The 27,345-nt window shown below is 34.7% G+C and overlaps 1 protein-coding gene across 1 annotated transcript in view; it reads right to left on the reverse strand.

Annotated features, from left to right (window-relative positions):
- FSTL5 (follistatin like 5) overlaps positions 1–27,345 on the reverse strand; it is a 698,132-nt gene that overhangs the window by 164,598 nt on the left and 506,189 nt on the right. Inside the window, exon 8 of the mRNA XM_045798623.2 lies at positions 2,346–2,466. Within this exon, the coding sequence (XP_045654579.2) occupies positions 2,346–2,466 (121 nt within the window). The remainder of the gene's footprint in view (positions 1–2,345; positions 2,467–27,345) is intronic.

Raw genomic sequence — 27,345 nt, forward strand, 5'->3', positions numbered from 1 at the left:
TCTACAAACTATAAGAGCTCAACCAGCCGGTCCTTAGACTGACGAACTAGAACTGGGAGTGAATATAAAAGACAGAACTAATTGTTAACCAAAACAAAACTGGAGAATCTCTCAGGAAACAAACAAAGAGCTCAGAGCATCAGTCTTGTCAAAGAGGCCATTAGTCTGTAAACTAGAACTGGGAGTGAATATAAAAGACAGAACTAATTGTTAACCAAAACAAAACTGGAGAATCTCTCAGGAAACAAACAAAGAGCTCAGAGCATCAGTCTTGTCAAAGAGGCCATTAGTCTGTAAACAATCACAACAAAGAGGGAAGAACCAGATTTGCAACAACAACTATTTCCCCAGGATGCTTCATCTAGGTAGAGAATATCCCCCCATACAGATTTGTTCTGTCCTCTCTAGATTGCGTATCCCCAGGTACAACTGCTGTATCCAAAGTCCTACTCCAAACATCTGAGACCACTGGGAATACCATGCATCACCTCCTTTGTACCTTGTCTGCTCTCTTCACCAGCGTCCTTGAAAGTTCTCTTCCAAGCCTTGACCCATGTTTAGTTACAACTGGGTTTGCATTAGAAACCAAGGCCTAGATCTACTTCTGTTGAGTGCCCGTAACAGTCAAACCATAAACTCTCCATCTTCTCAACCTTTTTTTTTTTTTTTTAACATTTTTTAATTGATTTCTCAGGACACACTTTCCAACACAAGGTGCTCATTCTAAGTCTTGTTTTCTCCACTTGTTGACCTCAGCTCCAAGGCTCAATTCTTAGTATGAATATTTATACTCATCCCTAAGGTGACCTCATCAAGCTCCAACTTATGGCTTTAAATACAGTTTTTGCACATTGATATTATCTAAATATACATCTTTAGGCTGTCACTCTCCTCCGATCTCCAGACTTACATACTGAATTGCATACTTGATTTCCATCTAGAAATTGTATTGAAGTTAACTTGTCCAAATATATATATTAGTCTCACTCAGTCTCCAAATATGCTGCTTCTATATCCAGTTAATGTCACAAGGATATATCTAAATGCTTCAAATTACTTGGGTTTATTTTTTAAAAATTCTCTCCTATATTTACAGGCCATTCCTCAGTAATATCATCAGATCTACTTTCAATAAATATTCTAAATTTAACCACTCTTTACCTCTTCATCATTAACACTATATATTAAGCCACCATTATCTCTTTCCTAGACTATTAAAATAATTTTTTAACAGATCTCAGTGATTCCAGTCATCTTAAAACAACTTAGAATATGCCACTTCATACATTAAATACTTTGATGGCTTCCCACATTACACTCAGAATGGGAATCCAATATTTAATTAGGTCCCTAGGGATCCATGTGATCTGACCCCGGGCTACCTCACCAAGCTCTTATCTGTCACTTTCCTCTTAGTTCATACAAACCACATTAGCCATCTTGCTGTTCCTATGGCATGCCAACTAAGCTTCTGTTTTCTTTCAGTAAATCATGAAGTAAAGTAATATATATATCAATATGGAAGTGAATCAGTGTGAATTAATGTATCATACATACAATCCTATACAATCAATTGAACTAAATAGCCAAAATTTGAATTAAATCAGAAAAAGAAAAAAACCCTCTGATTATAAGAATAATATCAGGAGCCCATGGGTGGCTCAGTCGGTTAAGCATCTGTTTTTAGCTTAGGTCATGATCTCCAGGTCCTGGGAATAAGCCGGAGCCCAGATCCCTGCTCAGCCGGGAGTCAACTTCTCCCACTCCCTCTGCCCGTCCCCCCACCCCCAACCACATGCTCCCTCTCTCTCTCTCTCTCTCAAATAAATAAATTAATTAAAATCTTAAAAAAAAGAATATCAGCCTACATGCCCAATGTTCACAGCCATTAAATTAACCGTTGAGAGTATAACATTTGCTGTACATAAATAGCAGTTTTTTATATCAGTAATAAGATCAACCAGATAATCTGATTAAAATTTCAAGATGCTTAATTTTTTCAGTTTCTAAAATTTATATAGTTGCCTAATTGTTGATATTTAAATTTCAAAAAGTAATTTAAATTTCTTATGCTTTAATTTTCCAATTAGAATGAGTTAGTTACTCTGTACTATTTCACGATGAGAAAAGTGGTAAAATTTATAGCATTTATTCACTAAACCACCTGCTTTTTAAATTGAAAAAGGTTTTACACTGACAATAAGTCTTAAAACAAAACAAAACAAACAAAAACCGAGGTCTTGTCAAATTAAAAAAAAATGAAGCCTTGCCTTCCTAATCAACTGTGATATTCTTTGAATTTATAGAGAAGCATAAAGCAATGATAACAACACCATATTTCTTACCGTTTACTTGGAAGATGTGTGTCTGAAAGACTTGTTCATAGCCATCTGCATAGCAGGTGTAATTGCCCATGTGAGTTGTGGTAACCTTAGTAATATACAAGGACCCATCATCTCCAAAGTCCTATAGAAATAAAATAAAATAAAATAAAATGAAATAAAATGAGATCTTTGTATTTAAAATGTATTATAACAACTCACTTTTTTAAAAAGTATATTCAGGAGGAAAGTAAATAGGCTAAAATACTGTTTTTAAATTATCAAAATGATCATTGTTAGTCTTATAGAGTCGGAAGACCTATAATTACCATTTTCTCAAGACATGTTTTATTCAAAAAGTGTAATTTCACTCATACATACAGCTTTTTAGTATTTATTTGAATTATATGAGTTTATATATAAAGTAACTCAATTCCACATATTTTTTTTCTAATTTAGATTACAACAGTCTCCCCCTATCCATGGTTCTGTTTTCCACAATTTCACTTAGCCATAGTCAACCGCAGTCTGGAAGCAGATGATTGTCCTTCTGATGTGTCATCAGGAGGTCAGTAGTAGCTTCATGCTAAATCACAATGTCTGCATCATTCACCTTGCTTCATCTCATCATGGAGGTATTTTATCATCTCACATCATTACAAGAAGTAGCATGAGTACAATACAATAAGATATCTCGAGAGAGACCACATTCACATAGCTTTTATTACAGTATATTGTTATAATTTTTCTATTTTATTATTATTGCTCTTAATCTCTTACTAAGCCTGATTTATAAATTAAACTCTATCATAGGTATGTACATATAGGAAAAAACATAGAATATATATAGGGTTTGACACTATACACAGTTTCAAGCATCCCCTGGGGGTCTTGGAATATAACTCGTGAGGATAAGAGGGTACGGCTATACCTTTTTAATTAATATAGCTGTAAAACTACTTTTTTCTTATTTGTAGCTAAAATAAATAGCTCTTAATTATATTCTCTACACTAATAATTGTCCATTAATTTTTATATCCTTTAATAATATGTTTATCCATGGGGAAAAAAAAGATGAAAGCAGTATGGTGTCAGTGATAAATTTTATAACTATATTGATAGAATATGATTTTTTAAACCCCAGAAACAATCAATATATTAAAACAAAATAACCATACTATTTCAAATCTATGGAGACAAATTTATGACAATTTTGGAAAAAAGAAAAAAAATCTCATACTGTTTGTTAAAATCAAACCAAGAAGCACCTCTGGAACAGCAAAGACTAGAAAATCTTCTTTTCCATAAAGGCAATGAATACACTGCAGTAATTGTCAAAATCAACTTCTCAGAACTCTGGAAAGAGATTAAAAAAAAAAAAAGGCTTGCACCAATCTACAGAGCATTTACTCCAAAAAATAGTTGGATCTCGGTAAGAACAAAGAGATTTGTGGCATCCCTCTCTCCACAGCTGCATGGACGCCTTGAACCATCAGCTTTGTAATTCTGCGTGCTGAGAAAACCATCATCCTAGCACACACTGGAGGGGAAGAAAAAGCTTGGAGCTCCTCCAAGGTCCCATCCCTGAAGAACTGTCACCATTTGACCTATCTGGCAGCCCCCTGAAAACTTCCATTTTTGTGACTTTTTTTTATTTGAGTAAGTCTTTGAGCTCAGTCTGTGTGAACAGTCCTATCCCTAAGGCCTTTATTGAAAAGATACAACAGCTATTGTTTAACATTACAATTCTTATGATGGAGATACTGATTAGAGATAACGATAGGTGCACCAAACCAAACCAAACCAACAAACAAAAACTTAAAAGGAAAAATGGAACTGGGATGTCAATAGGGGCATATGAAAAAATCTGCATATTTCTGGGAATCTAGAAGGCCATAAAAATGTGCAGGACTGCAAGACTGTGTGCATGCCCAAAAGAGGTGTCATATATATATATATATTATATATATATAATATACATATTATATTTTTTTTACATTTTACATTTTACATTTTTACATTTTACATTTTAGAATTAAGAAGAGACTCCCTAATCTCTCATCTCTGATTGGCTTTGAGGCCCTGTACAGACAGAAAGTGAAGGCTAAGGCAGACTTGTAACTGCCTAGGGGAGCACTGAATGCATAACACAGAACAGAAATAGAGCACCTTGGCCAAGTCTAGAAGACTTATTGACTCAACACATTTAATTAAATATCTGTTCAATCATTAGCTCATCACTAAACTGACCAAGATTTCAGTGATTAAATATAGGAAACTAAAGAAAAATAGATAAATTATACTTCATCAAAATTAAAAACGTGTGTTTCCCAAAGGATACTATCAAGAAGGTGAAAAGCTCTTCAACAGAATGGGAGAAAATATTTGCAAATTATTTACCTTATAAGGGCTTGTATCCAGAATATATGTATATGTATATATGTATATGTATATGTACATACACACACATAAAACTATTACATATATATATATATATATATATATATATATATATATATATATATATATAACTATTACAGTTGAACCATAAAAGGAGAAACAATCCAATTAAAACAATGAGCAAAGAATTTGAATAGATACCTATCAAAAAAGAATTACATATGGGCAATAGGCACATATAAGGATAATCAGCATCATTAGTCATTAGGGAAAGGCAAATGAAAACCACTATGAAATACCCCTTCACACCTACTAGGATGGCTAAAATAAAAAAGACAGTAACAATTGTTGAAGAGGATGTGGGAAAACTGGAACCTTCAAACATTGCTGATGAGAATATTAAATGGAATACCTACTTGGAATAACAGTTGTGGCAGTTCCTCAAAAACTTAAACAGACTTAAGAGTTAAACTTCCTTAAACAGAGTCTCATATGTCTAACAAATTTGATTCCTAGGCATATACCCAAAAGAATAAAAAAAAAAATCTGTACAAAAACTGTACATGAATATTCATAGTAGCATTACTCATATTAACCAAAAAGTGAAAACACCTCAAATACCTATCAATTGATGAATGGATAAACACAAAGTGGTATATCTATGTATAATAGAATATTATTTGGCAATACAAAGGAATAAAGTACTGATATACACTACAGAATGAATGAATCTTGAAAACATTATGTTAAATCAAAGAAACCAAACTCAAAAAGCCACAAATCGTATGAGTTTATTTATATGAAATGTTCAGAATGGCCAAATGTTCAGAATGGAGTCCTTTTTGGAGTGATGAAAATATTCTAAACTTTGATAGCTATTATAGCTGCAGAATTTTCAGAAAATATTAAGAACAGCTTAACTAGACATTTTAAGGGGTTATTTTATGAATATTATATTTCAATAAAGCTCTTACTGAAAATAAGTTATATATGGAATAATAACATTTACATATTAAAATAAAACCATATCACTTTGGCCAATAGAATCTTTATTTAGTGTAAAAATTTAGAAATCAAAAAAGAATGACCAAATATGCTTATGTAAAGAATAAACACTTCTGCATTACAAATATTGTAAGCATTAAAAGAAAGAAAATGAACCACAGGTTATCCATGCAAAATATAAAAAAAACAATGCATTTTAATCTTTATTTAAATAGTAGTATTATATGTCAGATACTGCTCTGAGTAATTCATAAATATTGACATATTTGATCCATATAACAAACCTATGAATCTTAGTACTAGAGAATCTACTAAATTCCTCTCACGTTACAGCAGCAGATACTAAGATGCTAAGTAATCTCCTTAGTTTCTCTTGGCCCCTAATTAGTAGAACTAGGATTTGAAACCAGGTAGCCTTACTCCAGAGGCTGTGCTTTAAACCCCTACACTATGCTGCCTTCCTTGTCAATCACAGATTCAAATAGGAATAAGGACAGGAAAAGAGAAACAAAGAAGAAAGTCAAGATAAAATGCCCAAAACAAAGGAAGTCTGAAGAAAAGAGGCTAGAAATACAGTGAAAGCACATATGGAAAAGGAAGAAGGAAAGCTGATAGATCTGGGGCTTAAGTCAAAAGCATTTAAAATAAGTCAACAGCATGTCTCTTCCCCTTCTCAGCAGCAGAAAATGAGGATGACTGTAACAGTGCTGTTGCACTCACTCTTCTCAAGATGTAATTGGCAAATTTTCAACATCTTTTACTACAAATACTACTAAAAGGTTTTTTATATATGTGGTAACTATTAGGATTTACTCTTTAAGAATTATTGGGTGGAGCAGCTGGTTGGCTCAGTCAGTTAAGAGGCCAGTTCTTATTTTGGCTCAGGTCATGATCTCAGGGACTTGAGATCAAACCCTATATAGTCAGCAGGGAATCTGCTTGAGATTCTTTTTCTCCCTTTCCCTCTGACCCTCCTCCTGCTTGTGTGCTCCTTCTTTCTCTAAAATAAATAAATAATTTTTTAAAAAATGCTTGTTTATTGTTTCTTCCAACTTTTAACTTTGAAGTTTGCTATCTTTCATGTTCGTTCCCCAAATTTTTAATGCATTCTTCATCTATTGTGTAGAATAATTTGGTTTGAAGATTGTTTCATTCCTCATATCAACTTTATGATTAGACAGGCTTTTTTCATGCTGATTTAATATAAATATTTCCCAACATTTTTTTTTAATGATTTTTTATTATATTATCTTAGTCACCATACAGTACATCCCCGGTTTCCGATATAAAGTTCAATGATTCATTAGCTGCGTATAACACCCAGTGCACCATGCAATAAGTGCCCTCCTTACTACCCATCACCAGCCTATCCCATTTCTTTCTCATTTCCTTATGTTCATAAAATTACATTTTTATCTTTTAACATTTCCTTTTTATCTTTTACAGAAGTGAGCATTCATCTTTACTTTTTTCCTAAACTATAACTAATTGTATCAGCAGAATTTGGTCAGGAAACCCCCTTCCCCATTTGTAATTGTACTAATGAGCACTAGGTGTTATACACAACTAATGAGTCGTTGAACACTACATCAAAAACGAATGATGTACTATATGCTAGCTAACTAAACATAATAAAAATAGATAAATAAAATAAAAGAAAAACAGAAAAAAATTGTTATCCTTATATCTTTAAAATATCATAGTACCTAGTGACTTACCAATATTCACATAGTAGCGCTCAAAAATATACCTTGTATGTTTCTGACTTTACCTATATTCAGACCATGTGCATTTCTTTTAAAAATAGCTTCCGCTCTAACTGATACTCATACAGATTGATTGCAATCAAGAAAATTACTATGAAGCTATTGAACCTGGGCCCAAAAATAAGGAAAATGCATTCTCAGTCAAGAGAGAAAGAGACAGAAGGAACAAGGCAGAAAGAGGGTGTGAGAGGAGGAGAGAAGAATAAGAATGAGAATAAAGAGGAGGGGGACAGGAAGGAGGAGAAAGGGCGCCTGGGTGGCATAGCGGTTAAGCGTCTGCCTTCAGCTCAGGGCATGATACTGGCATTCTGGGATCGAGCCCCACATCAGGCTCCTCTACTATGAGCCTGCTTCTTCCTCTCCCACTCCCCTGCTGTTCTCCCTCTCTCGCTGGCTGTCTCTATCTCTGTCGAATAAATAAATTAAAAAATCTTAAAAAAAAAAAAGGGAGAGGGTGAAGAGAAGGAGTGACAGAAAAGTAGGAAGAAACATACTGTATCATTTAGCTGAAGAATATTTCTTTAATAACTGTCAAATAAGATAAAATTCTTCAACATCATATAAGATTAATCATACCACATTTCTACAGCTGCCAGGGGGAGCGTAAAGCTACAGGGAAAGCCTCATGACCTGCACAATAGGAGAGGATTTAGAACCTGAACCCCAAAAGGAGAGTCACTGTGTGATACACATGCATGATAAAACTCCCTGCATCAGCACAGGCCACCATTAAAAACCCTGCTCACTCTTAGGGCAGCGCACTTTGGCTAGAGAATGGAAATGCCAGCTATAAAGCCTGAAGCAGTGATTCTGGTTAACACTGAAGCAGACAGTTGACATGCAGCAGGATAAAATGTGGAAAAGCCAAACTTCTATAGAACTCAACTAATAATGTTTAGAGTTACAAAGTATTTTGGAAAAGATTATGACCCAAAAGTCATGACTGATAACCTAAGATATCCAGTGTGCATAAGGTTGACAAGCAGGCAAGGAGGCAAGCACATACAAGAAAGATTCATTGCAAGCAGAACAAGTCTGGAGACCAAATCAGAACAGAAAAGAATCCTTTCACGGGACAAGAATAATTGGAAGTAATTGTAAAAACCCTAAGCATATTTGCTATTTGTAATTATTTTTATATTCATGTATGCCAAACTGTAAATAGGTCTTGTAAAGTATATTTTCAAAAAATACTTTTTTTAAATCTCCATAAAATCTGAAATAAACAACTTTTCCATATGCTGTTCTACATAGCTACCTAGAAAGCATGAGTCTTCCCTGTCTATTATAATCAAGATTTGTTTGCCTAATGATATGAAAATTACCAGAGAATATAACCTTGAGAATATTCATTTAAAGTATCTTACTGCTATGTCTTATTCTGTAACATGAAATTGCTTTAACTTAGAATATTTTCTAAATTAGCATATGTGTGACCCCTTCTAGTTTATATATCTTTATTTGTTTTTTTCCTCTTTCTTCTAAATAGAAGCAAAATCTTCCAGTCTCAATTTCTTTCAATATACAACTTTATAATCACCTTTTCAGACAGCTTTTCTGTATAAACAACACTTTCATTTTCTCTCATCATTCTGAGTAAGGCATGGATCTTTTCACTACACTAACATTAAACCCAATAAATATTTATTGAACACTTAAATATGTCAAGTACTATGCTAAATACTTTATATAAATTATCAAATTTCATCCTTTTATACAATCTTTTTTTTTATAATGATTTTTTATTATATTATGTTAGTCACCATACAGTACATCCCCGGTTTTCGATGTAAGGCTCGATGATTCATTAGTTGTGTATAACACCCAGTGCACCATGCAATATGTGCCCTCCTTATTCCCATCACCGGCCTATCCCATTCCCCCACAATCCTTTTCAAGTGCACTACTGTTAGTCCCATTTTATATATAAGAAAACTGAAATAGGCTCATGTTAAGTTTGCGGTCACCAACTCCTATGGTCTGAATGTTTGTGACTCCTTCCCAATTCATGCATTGAAATCCTAATGCCCAATACGGTAAAAGGAGATTGGGCTTTTGGAAGGTGATTAAATCATGGGAGTGGAACCTTTGTAAATGGGATTAGTGATCCTTTAAAAGAGACCCCTCACCCTTTCCACCATTTTAAGACACAGGGAGAAGTCACCTACTCTTAGCCAGGAAGAGGGCTCTTGCCAGTACATTAATGTGGTAGTGCTTTGACCTTTGATTTCCCGGTTCCAGAACTGTGAGAAATAAATTTCTGTTGTTTATGTTACCTAGTCTGTAGAATTTTGTTATAGCAGCCCAATGGACTAAGACACGACCAAAGTGAGGGGTCTAAGATGTGCATCCAACCTACAGAATTGAACTACTACAGAACTGAATTACTCTCATTGTTATGTAATTCTTAATACATCTTCCTCTTTCCAGATTCTCCATTATTTTAGCCAAACTTCAAAATTACCTTTGAGTTTTTTAAATATATATTTTGAGAATATACATAAGTATATGCACTACATATAAAAAACATATAAATATATATACAGATACATCAATCCTACTCTTTACCTTCATCCTGATTCAGCACACCTAATCTTTAAATCTTTCATTTTCTCAGCATTTTTCTAATCGTAAATAGATTAAACCAAACGTGCAATTTTGATACTCAGCCATGGTTGAAAATTATGGCCTTAAAATAGACAGTCTTTGAATTCAGGGACAAAATCTTGCACTTATTCTAGGCCCCCATTACACCTTTATAACCTTGCTGCCAATAGACGCTCCATAAATATTCCTTCAGTGATTAAATCTTTATAAGCCTCGACACGATTAAAAAGTTGCCTCAAGGCACTGATGTCTGGAAAGTCAACAGAAAAAACCGAAATCATTTATTTTGTTGAGTTGATTGTTTATATTCTTTTCAAAGCAGTAAAAAAGAGAACTGTGGTTAAAAAGAAAATCTGTAGCACATTTCTAAAATTTAAAAAAGTTTTATGGCTACTATTGTCTATAATCAATTACGTAAGAAGAAAAATTAAAAGATTTAACAACCTATAAATGACAAGCATTGAATATGCAGGGCAGCACACATCAGGTATGATTATACCAGGTCATAACGACTGAAATTCAGGCCTGTATCTAACCATGAGCGTTTATGCCAATCCGAAAGAAAATCCCATCCATTAAAAAATGGTAAATTTGAAATTTAAAACTTACTTTCCTATCTCATATTATGTTCTCCATAGTTCTAAATTGCATGGTACCAGTGTTACGACACTTTAAATGAGATAGTCTATGTAATATCCATTGCTTTGATATATACTCACATTATAGTATTTGAAATGTTGATTATGCTAGTGTGCTTTTACTTTGCAATCTTGTGCAAGCTATTTTCCTACCTTTTTATGTGTACAAAATATATTTTCATAAAAGAGCAATAAAAGTAATGTAAGCAAACATCTACATATTGAAGTTGACTAAGTACTATTATCTCATCATGATTTATGTGATTTTTCTAAAAAATATGGAAGTTTCTCACTAGTCTATTAGATATTAATCTATCATCAGTAAATACAACAGTGGTATATAAAATTCAATAATATAAATTTGATTTGTTAAATACATTATTTTCAAACCCTTTTTTCCTAAAGTAAGCCATTTCATGTGTTAATTTTAAAAAGATACACTAGAAAATAAATAACCTAATGTGAACTGAAATTATTATTTCAAGTTGATAAGCAAACAAAAAGTCAAGCAACGGCACTCTTTCGTGAGGAAACCAAAACCAACGTTATGAAAACCATCTGTAACAGTATTATTTGATGCATATGTGAATATTTAGATTATTTTATTTTACTGAAGAAAATAATCGTATTTTATTTTACTGAAGAAAATAATCCTACACTAATTTGAAAAGATATAAGCACCCTTATGTTTACTGCAGCATATTTACGATTGCCAAGATATGGAAGCAACCTAAATGCCCATTAATAGAGAAATGGATAAAGAAGCTGTGGTATGTATATACAATGGAATATTACCCAGACATAAAAAAAAGAATGAAAACTTGCCATTTGTAATAATGTGGACGAACCTAGAGGGCATTATGCTAAGTGAAATGAGTCAAAGACAGATAAACAAACACCATACGATTTTACTTACATGTGGAATCTAAAATAAACAAATGAACAAATAAAACAGAAACAGATTCAGATACTGAGAGAAAACTAATGGTTGCCAGAGGGGAGACAGGTGAAATAGGTGAAGGGGATTAAGTGGCACAAACTTCAGTTATAAAATAAATAAAACAAGAGGACATAATTCACAACATAGGATATATGTCAATAATATTGCAACAACTTCATATGGTGATAGCTGGTAGCTGGCCCTGTTGTAGTGATGCTTTTGTAATGTATATAAATATTGAATCACTATGCTGTATATCTGAAGCTAATACAATATTGCATGTCAATTATTCTTCAATAAAAAGAGGGAAAAACCTACAAAAATTTTCCATTGATATAATAGTAGGTAATAAGATAAATTTTAAAAAAATCTATCATTTTTACAGAACTACTATTCAAAGGATTTTACATATATACGGAGTCAGATTTGCCATGAAGCTGATAAAGATTAAGTTTCAGAGCCCCTTATTTGTTCAAGCCCTTTCCAAGGATCTTTGAAAGCAGCCCTACAATGTGTTTATATTTTAATGTGTTTCTGTAAAATTTACAAAAATATTAAATTTTCTGTGATTTCTTATTGTAATAAACATCCAAGTTTTTATCTCATTGCTATTTATAATTTGTTATTCACTTTCTTAAATAAAGCACCTTCAAAATGTAGGTGCTTTAAAACTTCAAGGTCATGTAACATTGAACCACCCCTGATTATATTAATTCTTTATATTTTGGCAATACTGTTTTACACACAAAGAAACAGAAGTCAAAAAGATGAAGTAACTTATCTATGAAGACTATTGAGTTGATGATACAATATTAAAAACTAGGCCATCTGGCTCTAGAGTCCAAGTTCCATGAGTCCATGCTTTAAAGGGGTGCCTGCGTGGCTCAGTCCGTTAAGCTTCCAACTTGATTTCAGCTTAGCTCATGATCTCAGGATCCTGAGATCAAGCCCTGCATTGAGCCCTGCATTGGGCTCCAGCACAGAGTCTCCTTGTCCCTCTCCCTTCCCCGACTTGCACTCTCTCTCACTCTCAAATAAAAAAATAAAATCTTTAAAAAAAAAAAGGGAAAGTCCATGCTTTATGGATACAGGCATAAATATGGATGAATCCCCAAACACAATGGCAAATATATATGTAAAATACAGTATGACTCAATTTATATAAAATTCAAACATGCAAAAATAAACTGTATTTTAGGTATATATCATATATAAAAAAACAGCAAAGAACTACTTAATTTATAACTCATGATAAGAGTTATATCTACAGAAAAAAAAGAGACTATAATAGGAGGAGCCAATTATAGGGAGGAGCCTATAACAGGGAGGGGCTTCAAATTTGTTGTTAACGTTGTATTTTTTTAAATGGTTATTGAGTTCATAATTACCGGGGCATTATTTTACTTTAAGTTATATACACCCTTGGGTATGTGTAATATTAAAATATAAAATAACCAATTCAATAAAAAATTCTACTAGAACTTAAATCGTGAACTTCAAAATATATAGCTTCCCCTAGGTATTTGCAGAAAGTTCCATGTCTCTTTCTTATTTACTCTAAATAGACTAGAATTTTACTTCTCAAAATTTTAATGGAAAAAATAAACATTTAGATGCTAAACTATATTCTGGCATGTTCCAAAAGAGAACCAATCTTTATTTTGGTTTCATCAAAAATATTAATAACATAATACCCGAAGTTATGTGGGATCTTGGTGATTTTGATATAATTAGTGAATTAATAATGTATATTATAAAGTTCTGGCTCCATCTTAGAATAGAAAAATGGAAAAGTGTCACATCTATCCAAACAACAAGAAGCTGAGCAATCTGTAAAATCATACTGTGTTCTTGAACCCATTAGAGTGCTGACTTCAAAGCTACCGACTAGAGTAAAATCTGATTAAGCTGGAGTGAACCTCCAGAAAGAGACAAGGCACGGGCAATCATCCACCTAAACCCCAGCACTGGAAGAAGACAAGGCTGCCATACAGACAGGTGTTAAAAAAAAAAAAAAAAAAGATTTTTAATGGATTGCTAAAAGCTGAACATACATAGTTGTGAGTATAGACCAGTGGGAGCACAAACACTTGCAGCCTCTTCTCCCTGGACCTCACTACTTGCTTATGAAAAAGACTGGAGGGCGGTAGAGATCAGGGAAAGCATCCCTCAAAATGTAGTTCTATGTGTGTAACATAATGTAGTTCCGCTGCTGAGGAAAAAATCAACAATTCTTGCCTGGAGTCTTCTCCCCAGTGGGATAAAGTTTTTTTTGTTGTTGTTGTTTTGGTTTTTTTTTTAGATTTTATTTATTTATTCGACAGAGATAGAGACAGCCAGCGAGAGAGGGAACACAAGCAGGGGGAGTGGGAGAGGAAGAAACAGGCTCCTAGCAGAGGAGCCTGATGTGGGGCTCGATCCCAGAATGCCAGGATCACGCCTTGAGCCGAAGGCAGACGCTTAACCGCTGTGCCACCCAGGCACCCCAGGATAAAGTTTTAAACTGCTGAAGAAAGGCAGCAAATCCTGTCCTTTTCAGTGGGTGAAAACTTACTAGTTTGGGAAAAGGAGAAAAGCCAGAAATATTCCTACTTCCAGAAAATTAAAGATCCCTTGCCACTGGGGGAAGGGAGGATCACTGAGAAAACTCCACTCAAAAGACTAAGAGACACATGAACAACCTCAAGCTAAGGTTGAATGAGAAAAAAAATATAGAATTCTTTCTTGCTCCTCACCACCTAGGCTACCAAGAACCAGGAAAAAAACAACGCAATAGCTGAATACCACTAATGGAGGGACAAGAGCATGGAGACAACTTCTCTGAGGCACAAGCTCGCAGGAAATATCGAAAACTGAGGGTGGACTAAATACAATCAAGAATTTTCTCAGATCATCAGTCTGGCTCTCACCCTAACCGAAAGGTGCCACTAGGCCTTGGAGCTGGTGGTGCGTTGAAGGTAATCATAGCAACCAACAAAACTGAAACATGGCTCAACTCCTCAATGGAGGCTTAGCAGAGAAAGAGTCATGCCTATATCCAGTCATAAATACTATTTACCTTAGTCTATACTAGCCCACACAGAACTATGTGGATTTCAACTAAAAATTATGAGGCACACAAAATTGAAAGGAAAAATAATCTGCTGTTGAGAGACAAAACAATCAATAGAACTAATCTCAAATATAAATCTATTGTTAGGAAAATCAGATAGGGGATAAAATAACTATGATTAATATGTCACAGGCTCTAGTGGAAAAACTTGAAGACATTTGTGAATAGATGGGTAATTTCGGCAGAGAAATAGAAGCAATAAGAAAGTGTTAAAGGACATGCTGGAAATAAATTTAAACACAAACTAGTAACAGAGATGAAGAGTGCTTTTGACAGGCTCATCAGTATGCCTGACACATCCAAAGAAAGACTCAGTGAACTTCAATATAGGTCAAAAGACATGACTCAAATGGAAACACACACAAGAAATTAGTGAAATAAAAAGGGGAGAGAGAGAGAGAGAACTGAGCATCCAAGAGATATAGACCAATATCAGTCTAAAGTATGTGTAATGGGAATACTAGAAGGAAAAAAAAAAAAAGAGGGAGAATAGAGAGAAAAATGCTGGCAAATGAATAGTCAGGAATTTTCCAAAAATAACAAATTAAAAAAACAACCTAGAAATATATTGATATTACTGAAGACCAAAAATAAGGAGAAATGTTAAAAGTTGTCAGGAAAAAAATGTATATAATCATCTTTAAGAAATGGAAACTCTCTGAGATTTTTGAGACCAGGTATAACCAGATTAAAAGTATCAACTATCTGGTGAAAAAAAATTGTTTTTGTATAATGTAGAGGAGTGAATGATCCACCAGAGAGGTTAAGAAAAATCAGAGAAATGAGGTAACAATATGGATTCTTCAACATAAAATGAGAGAACTTCTCTTTGCCTGAGCAAGGAAAGTTGGACCACTCAGTAATGTATAACATTGCAAATATCAATAAATCAATTAATTGTATGAGTGTATATAAATAAAAAACACATATAATCTTAACAGAAAATGATGCTATTTAAATTATAAAACTAATCATCTCTTGGTATTTGTACCTAAATAATATTCATTTCTAATCATTTACTTGCCAATACCATTCACTTCTTACTTTCAATGTAATTATCTTCCTAATATCTTCTTGGGTTGATTTTAATATTCAGTTAAATTGCATTTAATATTCATTGATAGATATTTTAAATTTCTTGGATTAAATCAGCAAATAATGTTATGCAAAAATCCACTTAGCATTATTTCCATGAATCATCAGTCTTGAATCAGAAGAACTCTGGGAACCAGAAGAAAGCAAGCACGTGATTCAAAAACCAATCAAGAGGCAGAAACCACACAATAATTTGAGCATGGAAATTTCAATTAGAAATTCCTAAGTGTAACAGTGAATTAGAGTAATGGGTGATTATCTACTAGGAGTAAAGGGTACTCTGAACAATATGGGAATAACAGATATAGGAGTAACCATTGCTCCAAGAGTTGAGATAGTAAGCCTAAGGAAGAGACTCCTCTCTTGCATTGTTGACACCTAGACCTCTCTGTAGAGGGTGGGGATGCCTATGGCTCATTAGAGAGTAGAAAAATTCACTGAGGCTGTGAAGCTTCTACAGGAGAAAATGTTCATAGGAGGTACCCTGCTGGAACCCCCTACTGAAAAGCCACTTAACGGTGTTGCTGGAGAAATCTGCCCATTGGGAACTACCATGAGCTGCTATAAATCACAACTTTTAGAGCCAAGGGACTAAGCCAGGAGTTGCATGAAGCTAGGCACTAAGAAATTTGCACGTAGTACATGAGTCTGCCAAGAAATACACACCAAAACTTGGAAGAGAAACCTTCCTACTCTAGTGTTCTTCTAGTCTTCCCTACTAACAAAGCATGCCATCTGCCACAGGAGCAATGTTTACACATATATTATTGCAGAACTGTCATTTAAGGGTGATGAGAGAGGAGAGACAATGCATCAATAACTAGTCCATCAATTTTCTCAAGAAAAATGCCAAATTAGGAAAACAAATGGTCAGCTGTCTGGTCTACTGCAAGCCACATGTTTTGCACTACACACACTTTCTATCCTAATCATTCATGAATAAGGGGAAGAGAGGAGATAACACACAGAGAATAAATTCAAAAGTATCCCAGAGCTAGTGACATTATTATTTTCAATTTGTGAAAACTTATCAAGCTATAAATTTGTGGTTTATGCACTTGTCTGTAACATTTTTTCATATTTTAATAAAAATGTTTAAAGTACAATATCCACATTGTAAAGTTTAATTTCTGGTTATTAGTACCTGTACATAGCACTCCATAGAATCCATATACTTAGCCTTATTGATACGTATTTCTCTCTTTTGTAAGTGCCTATTTAATTGCAATGTTCTGAATTGAAAATAATTTTATTTCCAGGCCCTAAATAAAGGTTTGTTGAAAAAGAACTGAAGAATGAATTTAATTTGGAAGTAAAGACTTGTCAGTCATTCAAAACAGGTTTTTTCTGTGACTTCTTTTATGTTTCCCATTTTTCCTCTAAATGAAGATGACCCATTATATATCAAGAAGCTGCTGCTGATTCATTATTTTATGGTAAAAACCAAATGACCCCCATTTCATTCACTAAGTTCTTGCCCTTCAGTGAAATTTACTAGTTGGAGACCCAACTGTCCCTCAAAACCGAAAATTAAATTGTCTGTTTTTCAGTGGAAAATCATTCCACTTCTTAGAAGGTAGGTCATTTTAACAGTGTTGTTAACATAAGAATCCCCTTTTGTGGTAGACTGATTTCATTGATGGTCTCAATTAATGGCTTTTCTAAGTAATGTCCTCTGCTAACTTCCTAGTCTACTCCTCTTTGACTATGAGTTTTGCTGTGTCAGTTACTCTGGCTAAGTGATGTTAGCAAATGTGACGTAAGCAGAGGCAGTGAAGAAAGGAAAGTGCATTTCTGCTTGCCCTGTTCCATGCCCTGTCCTGCTTTCTCTTGGATCCTTGCCATCAACAAGAGCAGAAACTGAGATTAAAGGAGGGCACATATTGCATGGTGTGCTGGGTGTTATACGCAAGTAATGAATCATGGAACTTTACATCAAAATCTAGGGATGTACTGTATGGTGACTAACATAATATAATAAAAAAATTATTATTAAAAAAAAAAAGAAACTGAGATTAGCCTGCTAGAAAGAGAGAGACCACATAGAGTAGAGCTAAATCATCCCAACTGAGGCCATTCAAGACTAAGCAGTTCTTAGCTTACACACAAATTTATTACACAGGAGTGAGAAAATTTAGGAAGGCCTGTGTAGTTCAACCCAGATCAGCCGGACTTCCAGGCCAACCCAAAACCTTGCAAGGAATAATGAACAGTCATGATTTTAAGCCATTAAGTTTTGGAATAACGTGTCACGTAGCAATGTTCATTTAGTGTAACTTTTTACCTCTGGCTGAAGTTTTCTCTTGATTGGTTTTTTTTTTTTTAAGATTTTATTTATTTATTTGACAGAGATAGAGAGATAGAGACAGCCAGCGAGAGAGGGAACACAAGCAGGGGGAGTGGGAGAGGAAGAAGCAGGCCTCCAGCAGAGGAGCCTGATGTGGGGCTTGATCCCGTAACGCCGGGATCACGCCCTGAGCCGAAGGCAGACGCTTAACGACTGCACCACCCAGGTGCCCCTGTTTTTTTTAGTTATTAGAATTTTGTTTTGTTTTCTTAAGAAATAATGTTCATAACACTTCACTGGAGTTACTGCATGGGCAAACTGAATAATAACCATAAAGCCACACTGAGATTTTCATATGAAGTGGTCACTTGGGTTTCTCAATAGCTAGAGAGCATTTTTCTTCATATCAGCAATGAGAGACTATAAATCTAAATTGCATTACAACCAAAACGCAGAATATTATATACAATGAACTTTAAAGTTACTTAGGATGACTTAAGAGCTTAAATTTAAAATCTACAAATGTTGAGTCTGCTAAATAATATAATTGATGACAAATTAAATTAATTAATTAAATATACAATAGTAATGTTCTGATTTCATTAAGAAAGTTTGCAAGTTTTAAATTAAAAAAATTGTTTTTAAAATCATTTGGTCTGGGTGGCTCAGTCGGTTAGCATCTGCCTTCGGCTCAGGTCATGATCTCAGGGACCTGGGATCAGCCCCATATAGGGCTCCCTGCTCAGTGGGGAGTTGGCTTCTCCCTCTGCCCCTCCCCCTGTTTTGTGCTCTTTCTCCCTATCTCTCTCTCAAATAAATAAATAAAATCTTTTTAAAAAAGAAAGAAAAACTAAAATCATTTGGAAATCTTTTACAATATTAAGGTGATAATTCAATAAATGTAGACTTCCTGTTTCCTTATGTGTGAACTAACCCCCAGGATTTTATTAAGTAATGTAGTATGACTATCAGTGAGGCAGTAATGCTGAATAGCTGCATAAAATCAAGCAGTCTTATGTTCTGAATCATTCTGAAAACTTGGGGAAAGAACCTTATGATTTCATGATTAGTTAAGAAATACTGTGTATATGAGACATTGATTACTGAATCTTTCTTCTGTGTGCACTAGGATGACACCACTGTTACTGGCTCAGCTGTCCTTGATAAGTTAAGAGAGAACGGGAAGTACTGTTCCGCTAATTGCACACACCACTGCTAAAACATTGATCCTATTCGAAAACAAGGACTCTTTTTTATATTAATGTTGTCTGTCTGTTTCCGAGATAAGAATAAATAAGACTTTAAAAAATGAAGAGCATTAAATACCTTCTCTAAGACAAGTCATTTTTTTCCAGAAATGTTTATTGGGTAGTTCCTCTTTACCAGCCACTTTGAATCTCAGGCAAAGACTGCCTAGCTGTCTTTGCAGATGTCCTGTGGGAAGGGATAATTTCCTTTTAACTAATCACAAAGAAAAAGATATAATCCGTATTGAGGACCTGAGTAAAGATGGTTCTTTATCCTACTTCCAATCTTTAAAAAAAGTTTTCAACTCTCCAATTCAATGTATGCTTATGTAGAACAAAGATGTTTACAGAATTTATAAGATTTGATTATTTATCACCTTGAAATGTTTATTTTTCTTTCTACTTATTCTTTCTGCTTTCTTCAGCTTCGTTGGATGATATTTTATATCCACACATGCATACTTTTCCCACCAAAGCTGTGCTTCTTAGAGAAGCCTTGTGGTTGCTTTTGTTAACAACACTTTAATTCTAATTATTTACTTAAGTCATCAAATTTTTGAAAAATCAAAACTTGGATTTGAAATCCAGCTTTGTCACAGACTGGTTTTAAGAAACTGGAGAAAGTTGTTTCTTCTCTCCAATTTTCATTTTCTAAATATGAAGAATGGGAATGACAACATTTGCTCACTTTATCTCACAAGCAGATATAAGGAGAAAATGAAAATGAAATGATGTTTTGGAAAGCACTTTGTAAATCACAATAAAACGTGAGACCATAATCCTCTGAATAATAAGGAAATTAGTAGTTTGTATATTGACACATCTAACTTTGCATGCATTGCAGGTTTCCAAATGGGAGATAAACTTGTTAAAGTAACAAGGAATAAACCTTATAATTATTTCTAACAGTTCATTCTAACATCAACCATCAGTATATTTTTCACTAAGTAGGTAAAATTAAGATGTTCTGAAGTTCTTTCATAAGTGAAGCTGTATATTTTTGCTTCTGTTCAGAGGGACTGCTTCTCTAACGGTTTCTTTTCTTTGGACTACACAGGCTCAGATATTTTCATTGTTCAGATGATAGTTTCACATTTAGAGAAAAATAGGAAAGAGAAGAGGAACTGGAAATAAAGCTGTCCTTCCTCATTTGGAAATTTTCTACACAGTTCTAAAATTATCAAAAAAGAAAAAGGCAAAAGTCATTTGAGACTATGAATCTCAAATAATTAGTACATCTCTTTTAAAAAACATTTTACACTGGGGCGCCTGGGTGGCTCAGTCATTAAGCCTCTGCCTTCGGCTCAGGGAATGATCCCAGAGTGCTGGGATTGAGCCCCGCATTGGGCTCCCTGCTCCACTGAGAGCCTGCTTCTTCCTCTCCCATTCCCCTTGCTTGTGTTCCCTCTCTCACTGGCTGTCTCTATCTCTGTCAAATAAATAAATAAAATCTTTAAAAAAAAAAAAAAAAAACAACAACAAAACATTTTACACCTAGGGGCACCTGGATGGCTCAGTTGGTTAAGCGTCGGACTCTTGGTTTCCACTCAGGTCTTGGTCTCTTAATTCTTAATTTTTAGTATAATTGCTATTAGCTTTAAATTTTGTGTGACTACTTTTAATGATTGATCTCCATAGTCTTACCCATGAAGGTAGATAGTGCATAGTTGACTGCATGTCTTCAGCATATAGTGCAGTGCCTGGCATATAGGAAGTGTGCAATGGGCATTTGAATGTGTTAATAAAAAAAATAGTAATTTCTCTTTTTTAAATTTCCCAGGCATCTATTTGGAAAATTACTTATTATAAATAACATTTAAAAATATATCATGCTGAAGACAAGTTTATTTTACCTTCGACTAGATTTTTTATTAAGTGATAGATCATTAAGTGTTGCCATTTAGATTTATCAGATCGTGTTATGCTGTAGCATTCCAGTTTCACAACCAACAAATATTCTTAAACCTTAAATTATTGATTTCCTTGGATTCCATGGCAAATATTTTATTTAAAGATGGTTATCAAAACTACATTCAATCCTGATATATCATGGGGTTAGTTTGCTGGATTATATCAGTTCAAGTTGTTGAGAACTTGAATGGCTTAATATTTTTTCCCTACTACAAGCTAATACATAAGCCTGCTCTACTTTGAAAATGCTGGCAGAGACATGAGATTCCCGGTCAGAGACAAAGGTCCTTCTCACTGGTGGTGCAGCAAGCAGCATGAGCTTCACACTTGCATCGGTTTCCCTTGCCCTCTCAGCCTACGGGAGCAATGCAGAGCAGCCTGGGTCAATGCTACAGACAGTAAGCAAACCTGAACTCTGGAGGGAGACACTATTTCTGTTTTCAAAGACTGTATACTACACAAATACCATTACACATACAGCCCAGAGCAAAAACCCTAAGTGCCTCTGTTCACAAGACATGCAAAAATATTAGGGACTCATGGAAACCTGTTTTCTAATGTACTCTTCTCATATTAATGTAGATCTCGCAGTTGATACTTTGAATAATCATTTTGTTGATGTTATCAGAGCAATATATGTATGTGTCAGTTAGAACATTTTTATTTCAATGGGTAAACTTGAGCCCACTAAATATTACACCAATTAAGAAGTGTACTGGCTTGTTGAAACTCTTCTTGCTAATAACAGATAACAATATGTAATCTTAAGAAGTGGAATGTTGGCTTTCCTTCTTTTGGATTACATTTCTAGAGTCAATCATGTTGCACATTTGTCAAGTGCTCTGTTGAATGTGTAGGACTTACATATGCTCTAATCATAGAACTACAGTTTTATTATAGGATGCTTAAGCTGGCAGCAGTGATAAAGATGATTTAGAGGTGTTCACCATGTGTAACATCAAAAAGCAGTTAGATCTCTTTTCCTTTCCCAACACGTGCTATCGGCCTCAGAAGAAAACTGATTCTATCCCAGTTTCAGCCCAATTTTGCTCTAAATTTGAGAAAATTGAGGTGATTGCGTGACTGAGGTCAGTAAATGCAATCCAGGTTTCCCAAATCTAGTACAGGACTGCTTTAAACAAGAGAGTGGGGAGGATCATTTCAGTGGGGACAGCACATTGCTCGTGCCGTGGAAACCTAAATTAGAAATCAAATGGTAAGGGGTTGAAACTGAAGATGAAGGCTCTGCCACAAATTTCATTCTTGAAATGATAAGGCAGCTTGCTTTCATCTTTATATGGAATTACTAACTTAAATCAATTTCTTCTGTAATTTATTTCATTTATATTTTGATTGTGGATGAACTTTCTCTGCAGAGATTTTCATGTGCCATAGTTTCTACATGGTAATTTCAGGTTCAAATATAATAAACAGTTGAATATGCCTGTCTTCTATTTTCTGTAGCCTCTTTTCTCATTCATAAGACCAAATAGCCATCAAAATTAAATTTTAAGTTTATGTAAGAAATATATAAAATTACTTTCAAGATAACTCAATTCAGCATATTTTTTCTATCAATGAATAAATGGACACAGATGATCTGAAAAATTTGCCCAAGGTGATAGAGTAAGTGAGATCGAGAGATAAAAAAATATATAAATAAAATTTCTATATCAGTCAATTATTTAATTCATCACCTAAGGTTTTCTTTGTAATTTAATCATTTATACTCTATCAAGAAAATTGAGATATCTTTTTTTTTTTTATTTTTTCTTTATGCCCTTGCCTGGCACATAACATATGATAGCCATTATAACCAATCCTCTAAGCGAGGACCATATGCTGGACTAGAAGGAAAATATAGACCAATGGCATCATGTGTGGCATCAGTGGGATAATAGGTCCCAGGTAAGAGCTGGGGGCTGCTCAAAATGCTGACTAAAAACAATGCTTTGCACCAGAGATGCCATGATGGCCAGGTAGGGTAGGTTTTTAGCTATTGATGAAGAAACAGCAGAAACACCTCCAGGTCAAATTATGAGAGCAGAGGCTATAGAGGGGATAGAGAAAATGGAGGAGTGGTATCCAGAATTCTTGTGGATACCATGTCCATTCTAAGATGCCTGTAAAGCTAGGTAGGGAAGTGAGGTCACACACAGGCCACAACTCCGACGTGAGTGTGAAGACATTCAGATTGGTCTCAATAGTTAATATGTGGTATGGTGTGCCTTTCTATCAAGGTGTGGATTCCATGAGGGTAGGGAGTGTATCTTTTTCTTTTTTTTAAGGATTTATTTATTTATTTGAGAAAGAGAGAGAGCATGTGCAAGTAGGGGGAGGGGCAGAGAGACAGAATCTTCAAGCAGACTCCCCACTGAGTGCAGAGCCCAATGCACAGCTCCATCTCACAACCCAGGAGATCATGACCTGAGCCAGATGCTCAACCAACTGAGCTATCCAGGCACCCTCGGGATCGCGTCTTCTTTAAAAGCAATGGTCTTAGGTCAGATTTCCCCAGGAATACACTCTGAAGCTCCTTTAGGAATGTTCTCAGGAGCAATACCTGTGAGAGTGTGAGGGAAACAGCATGATCACCCCATCCGGCTTCTCCTCCTGTGCCCTCCACAAGTCACCTCCCAGCTTACATTCCCCCACCTCTTCACATATCCTCCTCCATCCCCTTTTAATATCCTCCATCTGCCCTCCATCAGGCCTGACCTGCCTGAGTTCATCTCCCTCCTCCTGCCCCGTCTGTGTGTCCTTCCCTCTCCCTGGTGGCCCACCCCATAAAAAAAGTTGTTTAGCTGCCTATATCCAGATAATTCTCCTTTCTGGCCCCAGCCTCTGTTGTCCCCTACCTTGTCACTTTACCAGATGGGCCAGTTTGACTTAATCTTTGTCCTCCTTGCAAAAAATATTAACTCTTTTGAATTCAAGCCATTGAATTCTATCCATTGTAAATATTTATGAAACACCCATTAGGGAATATACAGTATTCAAGGTCCTATGTATATAAAAGTGAACCAACTAACCAAAAAAATCACCTGCTATCAAGAAACATAATTACAGTGAGGAGAATAAAACAGTAAACACCTGAAAGAGCTAATTTCTGTGTGCAAAATTATATGGAAAAATTAGTCTGGAAAAGTTACTTTGGGTGGAATGGTCATGCAAGGCCTCTCTGTGAGGGCGCACCTTACTAACATAACTATAAACTTGAAAGGGAACCAGCCATGGGAAGTGCCAAAAGAAAAAAAAAAAAACAGAGACAGATGCTGAAACTCAAAGCCTCAAAGGCCAGAGCCACTGGAGTTAACTTTGTGAATGTCACAGCACTTACTTTAGCCTGGATGAGTTCATTTGGAGATAAGAGAAGGGCATTAAAGCTGGGACTGCCAAAATCTAGAGTTGTTAGTGGAGGACGAGTTGGCAAACAAGAAGACTGAGGATCAGTCAGAAGTGCAAAAATATAACCAGCAATGTGTGGGAAGCCAAGAGAGTAAAGAGATTCCTCACATTGTGTGTCTTCAAATAATTAACAACTTGTAATGCAGAACTTCACTTAGTTGGGAAACGTGAGAAGAAAATAAATACAAAATCAAAAAACAAAATACAACTTTAATGTTACTCTAGAATAAAGGAAAAGCAATAAAATAATGTACATAAAAGTAACTTTAAGTTAATAAATTGAAATATTGTATCCATATTTTTAAAAGAAAATATTTTATACCTACTGCTTTCAGGATAATAAATGGCATGTAGTTCAATGGCAATGTAATGAAAGAACAAGGGATTATTTTAAAGTAAAATATAGTCAGTGGCATTTTATAGGGCTAAAAAAGTCAGATTTCTCCATTTTGCCCTTCACCAGAACTAGTGTATGATCAGGATGAATGAATTTGATGCTTGAAAGCCACACTACTATGTTCTACCATTGTGATATTCATTAGCGGGCCCACTGGCAGATTAACATAAACTTGTGATGTGATTTTCTAGATTCTTTTAACAAAGATGAAAAGTCATGTAGTTCACTTGCAGATTGGAAGTAGGGAAGACACAATATCTTTTTAGGGCATTGCTTCAATGAGGACATATAAGGCTATAAAACTTCAGAGGGAATTCCTGCTTCTGAACTGAGAAGCTGGTTAACGGTGTTTAGGGACTGGGGGCTATAAGGAAAGGTGTTGAAGTAGAATCTATAATAAAAGCAAGAATTATATGATGAAGGCAAATCACGTACCTCTTCTTGTCTCAGAATTATCACCTACAGAATGGGAACATTAGTATAACCACCATGTGACAAGATTGAATGATTCCATTTGTAAAATATACTTACAAGTATGCCTGCAACACTGCAATCATAACATAAATATGTACTATTGGTGTTTTGTTCTTTTAATTTAAATAGTTTAACAACCATACCTTAAGATTGAGTGCTGAATTTCAGATAAGCTTGGAGCTAATTAAGGTACTAACAGATCTTTTAACCAAGCCTGAGGGAAACTGTATCTATTGAATTCAAAATATAATCACAGAATTTCTTGGAAGCCAAAACTAATATGCGATGATTCACTAATGCAGCATCTAGTATAATGCTCCCAAACTTAACATGATGGCACTTACATGATTAATGTAAGTGCTCACTAGATGATGACACTGATGATAAAAAAAGAAGACCCAGGGGCAGGAGGACTACAGAGCAGAGTGGGAAAACAGGGACAAACTCCCTCACAACTTCTTTAAGTAGTATCCAGTTTAAGAAAACATAGAGGTAAATCCATATGCAAAAAGTTGTGTGTGTGGTTTTTTTTTTTTTTTAAGATTTTATTTATTTATTTGTTAGAGAGAGAGAGCACAAGCAGGCGGGAGCAGCAGGCAGAGGGAGAAGCAGGTTCCCCACTGGGCAGGAAGCCCAACTTGGGGCTTGATCCCAGGCCCCTGGGATCATGACCTGAGCTGAAAGAAGATGCTTAACCAACTACATATTCATCAACACCTCTTCATCATCTGACGGGTGACATCTCAAAAATGTGGGAGTAAAAGAGAACTTCAACTGAAATGTAGGATTGCAATCAGGTGTCTGTTACTATCTGTTATGGAACCTTAATTAGAGAGATTCATTAAGATAATAGAAACTGTAATCAGTCCACAAAGATGAAGTGATCAGGTAAAATAAATAAGGGACAGAAGCGTCCTGAATAATTAGGAATCGATATACTCCTTTTTCCAGATTTATACACAAAGGCTACATACTATATATATATATATATATATATATATATATATATATATATATATATATATATAATTATATCTAGGGTAAAAAGATTCTGATTTTTTGCCTCTATAAATATCAAAATCTTTAAACATGAAAAATATTTAAAAAATTATGCAATACTTTTGTTATCTCATAAAATATTAATTTTTTCACTGTAATCATATCGATCCATGTAGCACAGTTAGAAATGTCAAAATAAGTGACAATGGGATTTAATTACCCTCATTAGATCAAATAAACATTATAACTAAATGGTACAAATATTCTCCATTCGTCAGTGTTTCTTTAGTTACACTATCAGTATATTTCAGTATCATCAACATTTTCCATAACTGTGTTTATATAAACGTCTTACTAGGCTATCATTGCAATACATTTTTAAAAACGTAGCACGCTTAGCTTCCTTTTGTAAAAATTATTTTTTTAAGCCACCTTTTAAAATTGTTTGAATTCTATCTACTACTCAGCAGTCATATTCTTACTTATCCTGGTAATCTGACTTTTAAAAGAGCAAAAAACTCTCTATTGCTCTTTCTTTTTCTTTTCTTTTTCTTTTTTTACTGTGTATCTTCAGATTTTATTAATTTATTGTTAGAACATGTGGAGAGAGCTATCTAAATACTTTACAAACCTAATCTCATATGTGAAAGTTTATCATCCTCCTTTGATAAAGAAGAAAGAGGCTTCAAATCTCAGTCTAGATCACACATCTAGTTAAAGTCAGAGGAGGACCTCCCA

The sequence above is a fragment of the Ursus americanus genome, chromosome 13 (genome assembly GCF_024610735.1).
Source record: "Ursus americanus isolate L20-20 chromosome 13, mUrsAme1.1.p, whole genome shotgun sequence".
In the NCBI taxonomy this organism is placed as follows: domain Eukaryota; kingdom Metazoa; phylum Chordata; class Mammalia; order Carnivora; family Ursidae; genus Ursus; species Ursus americanus.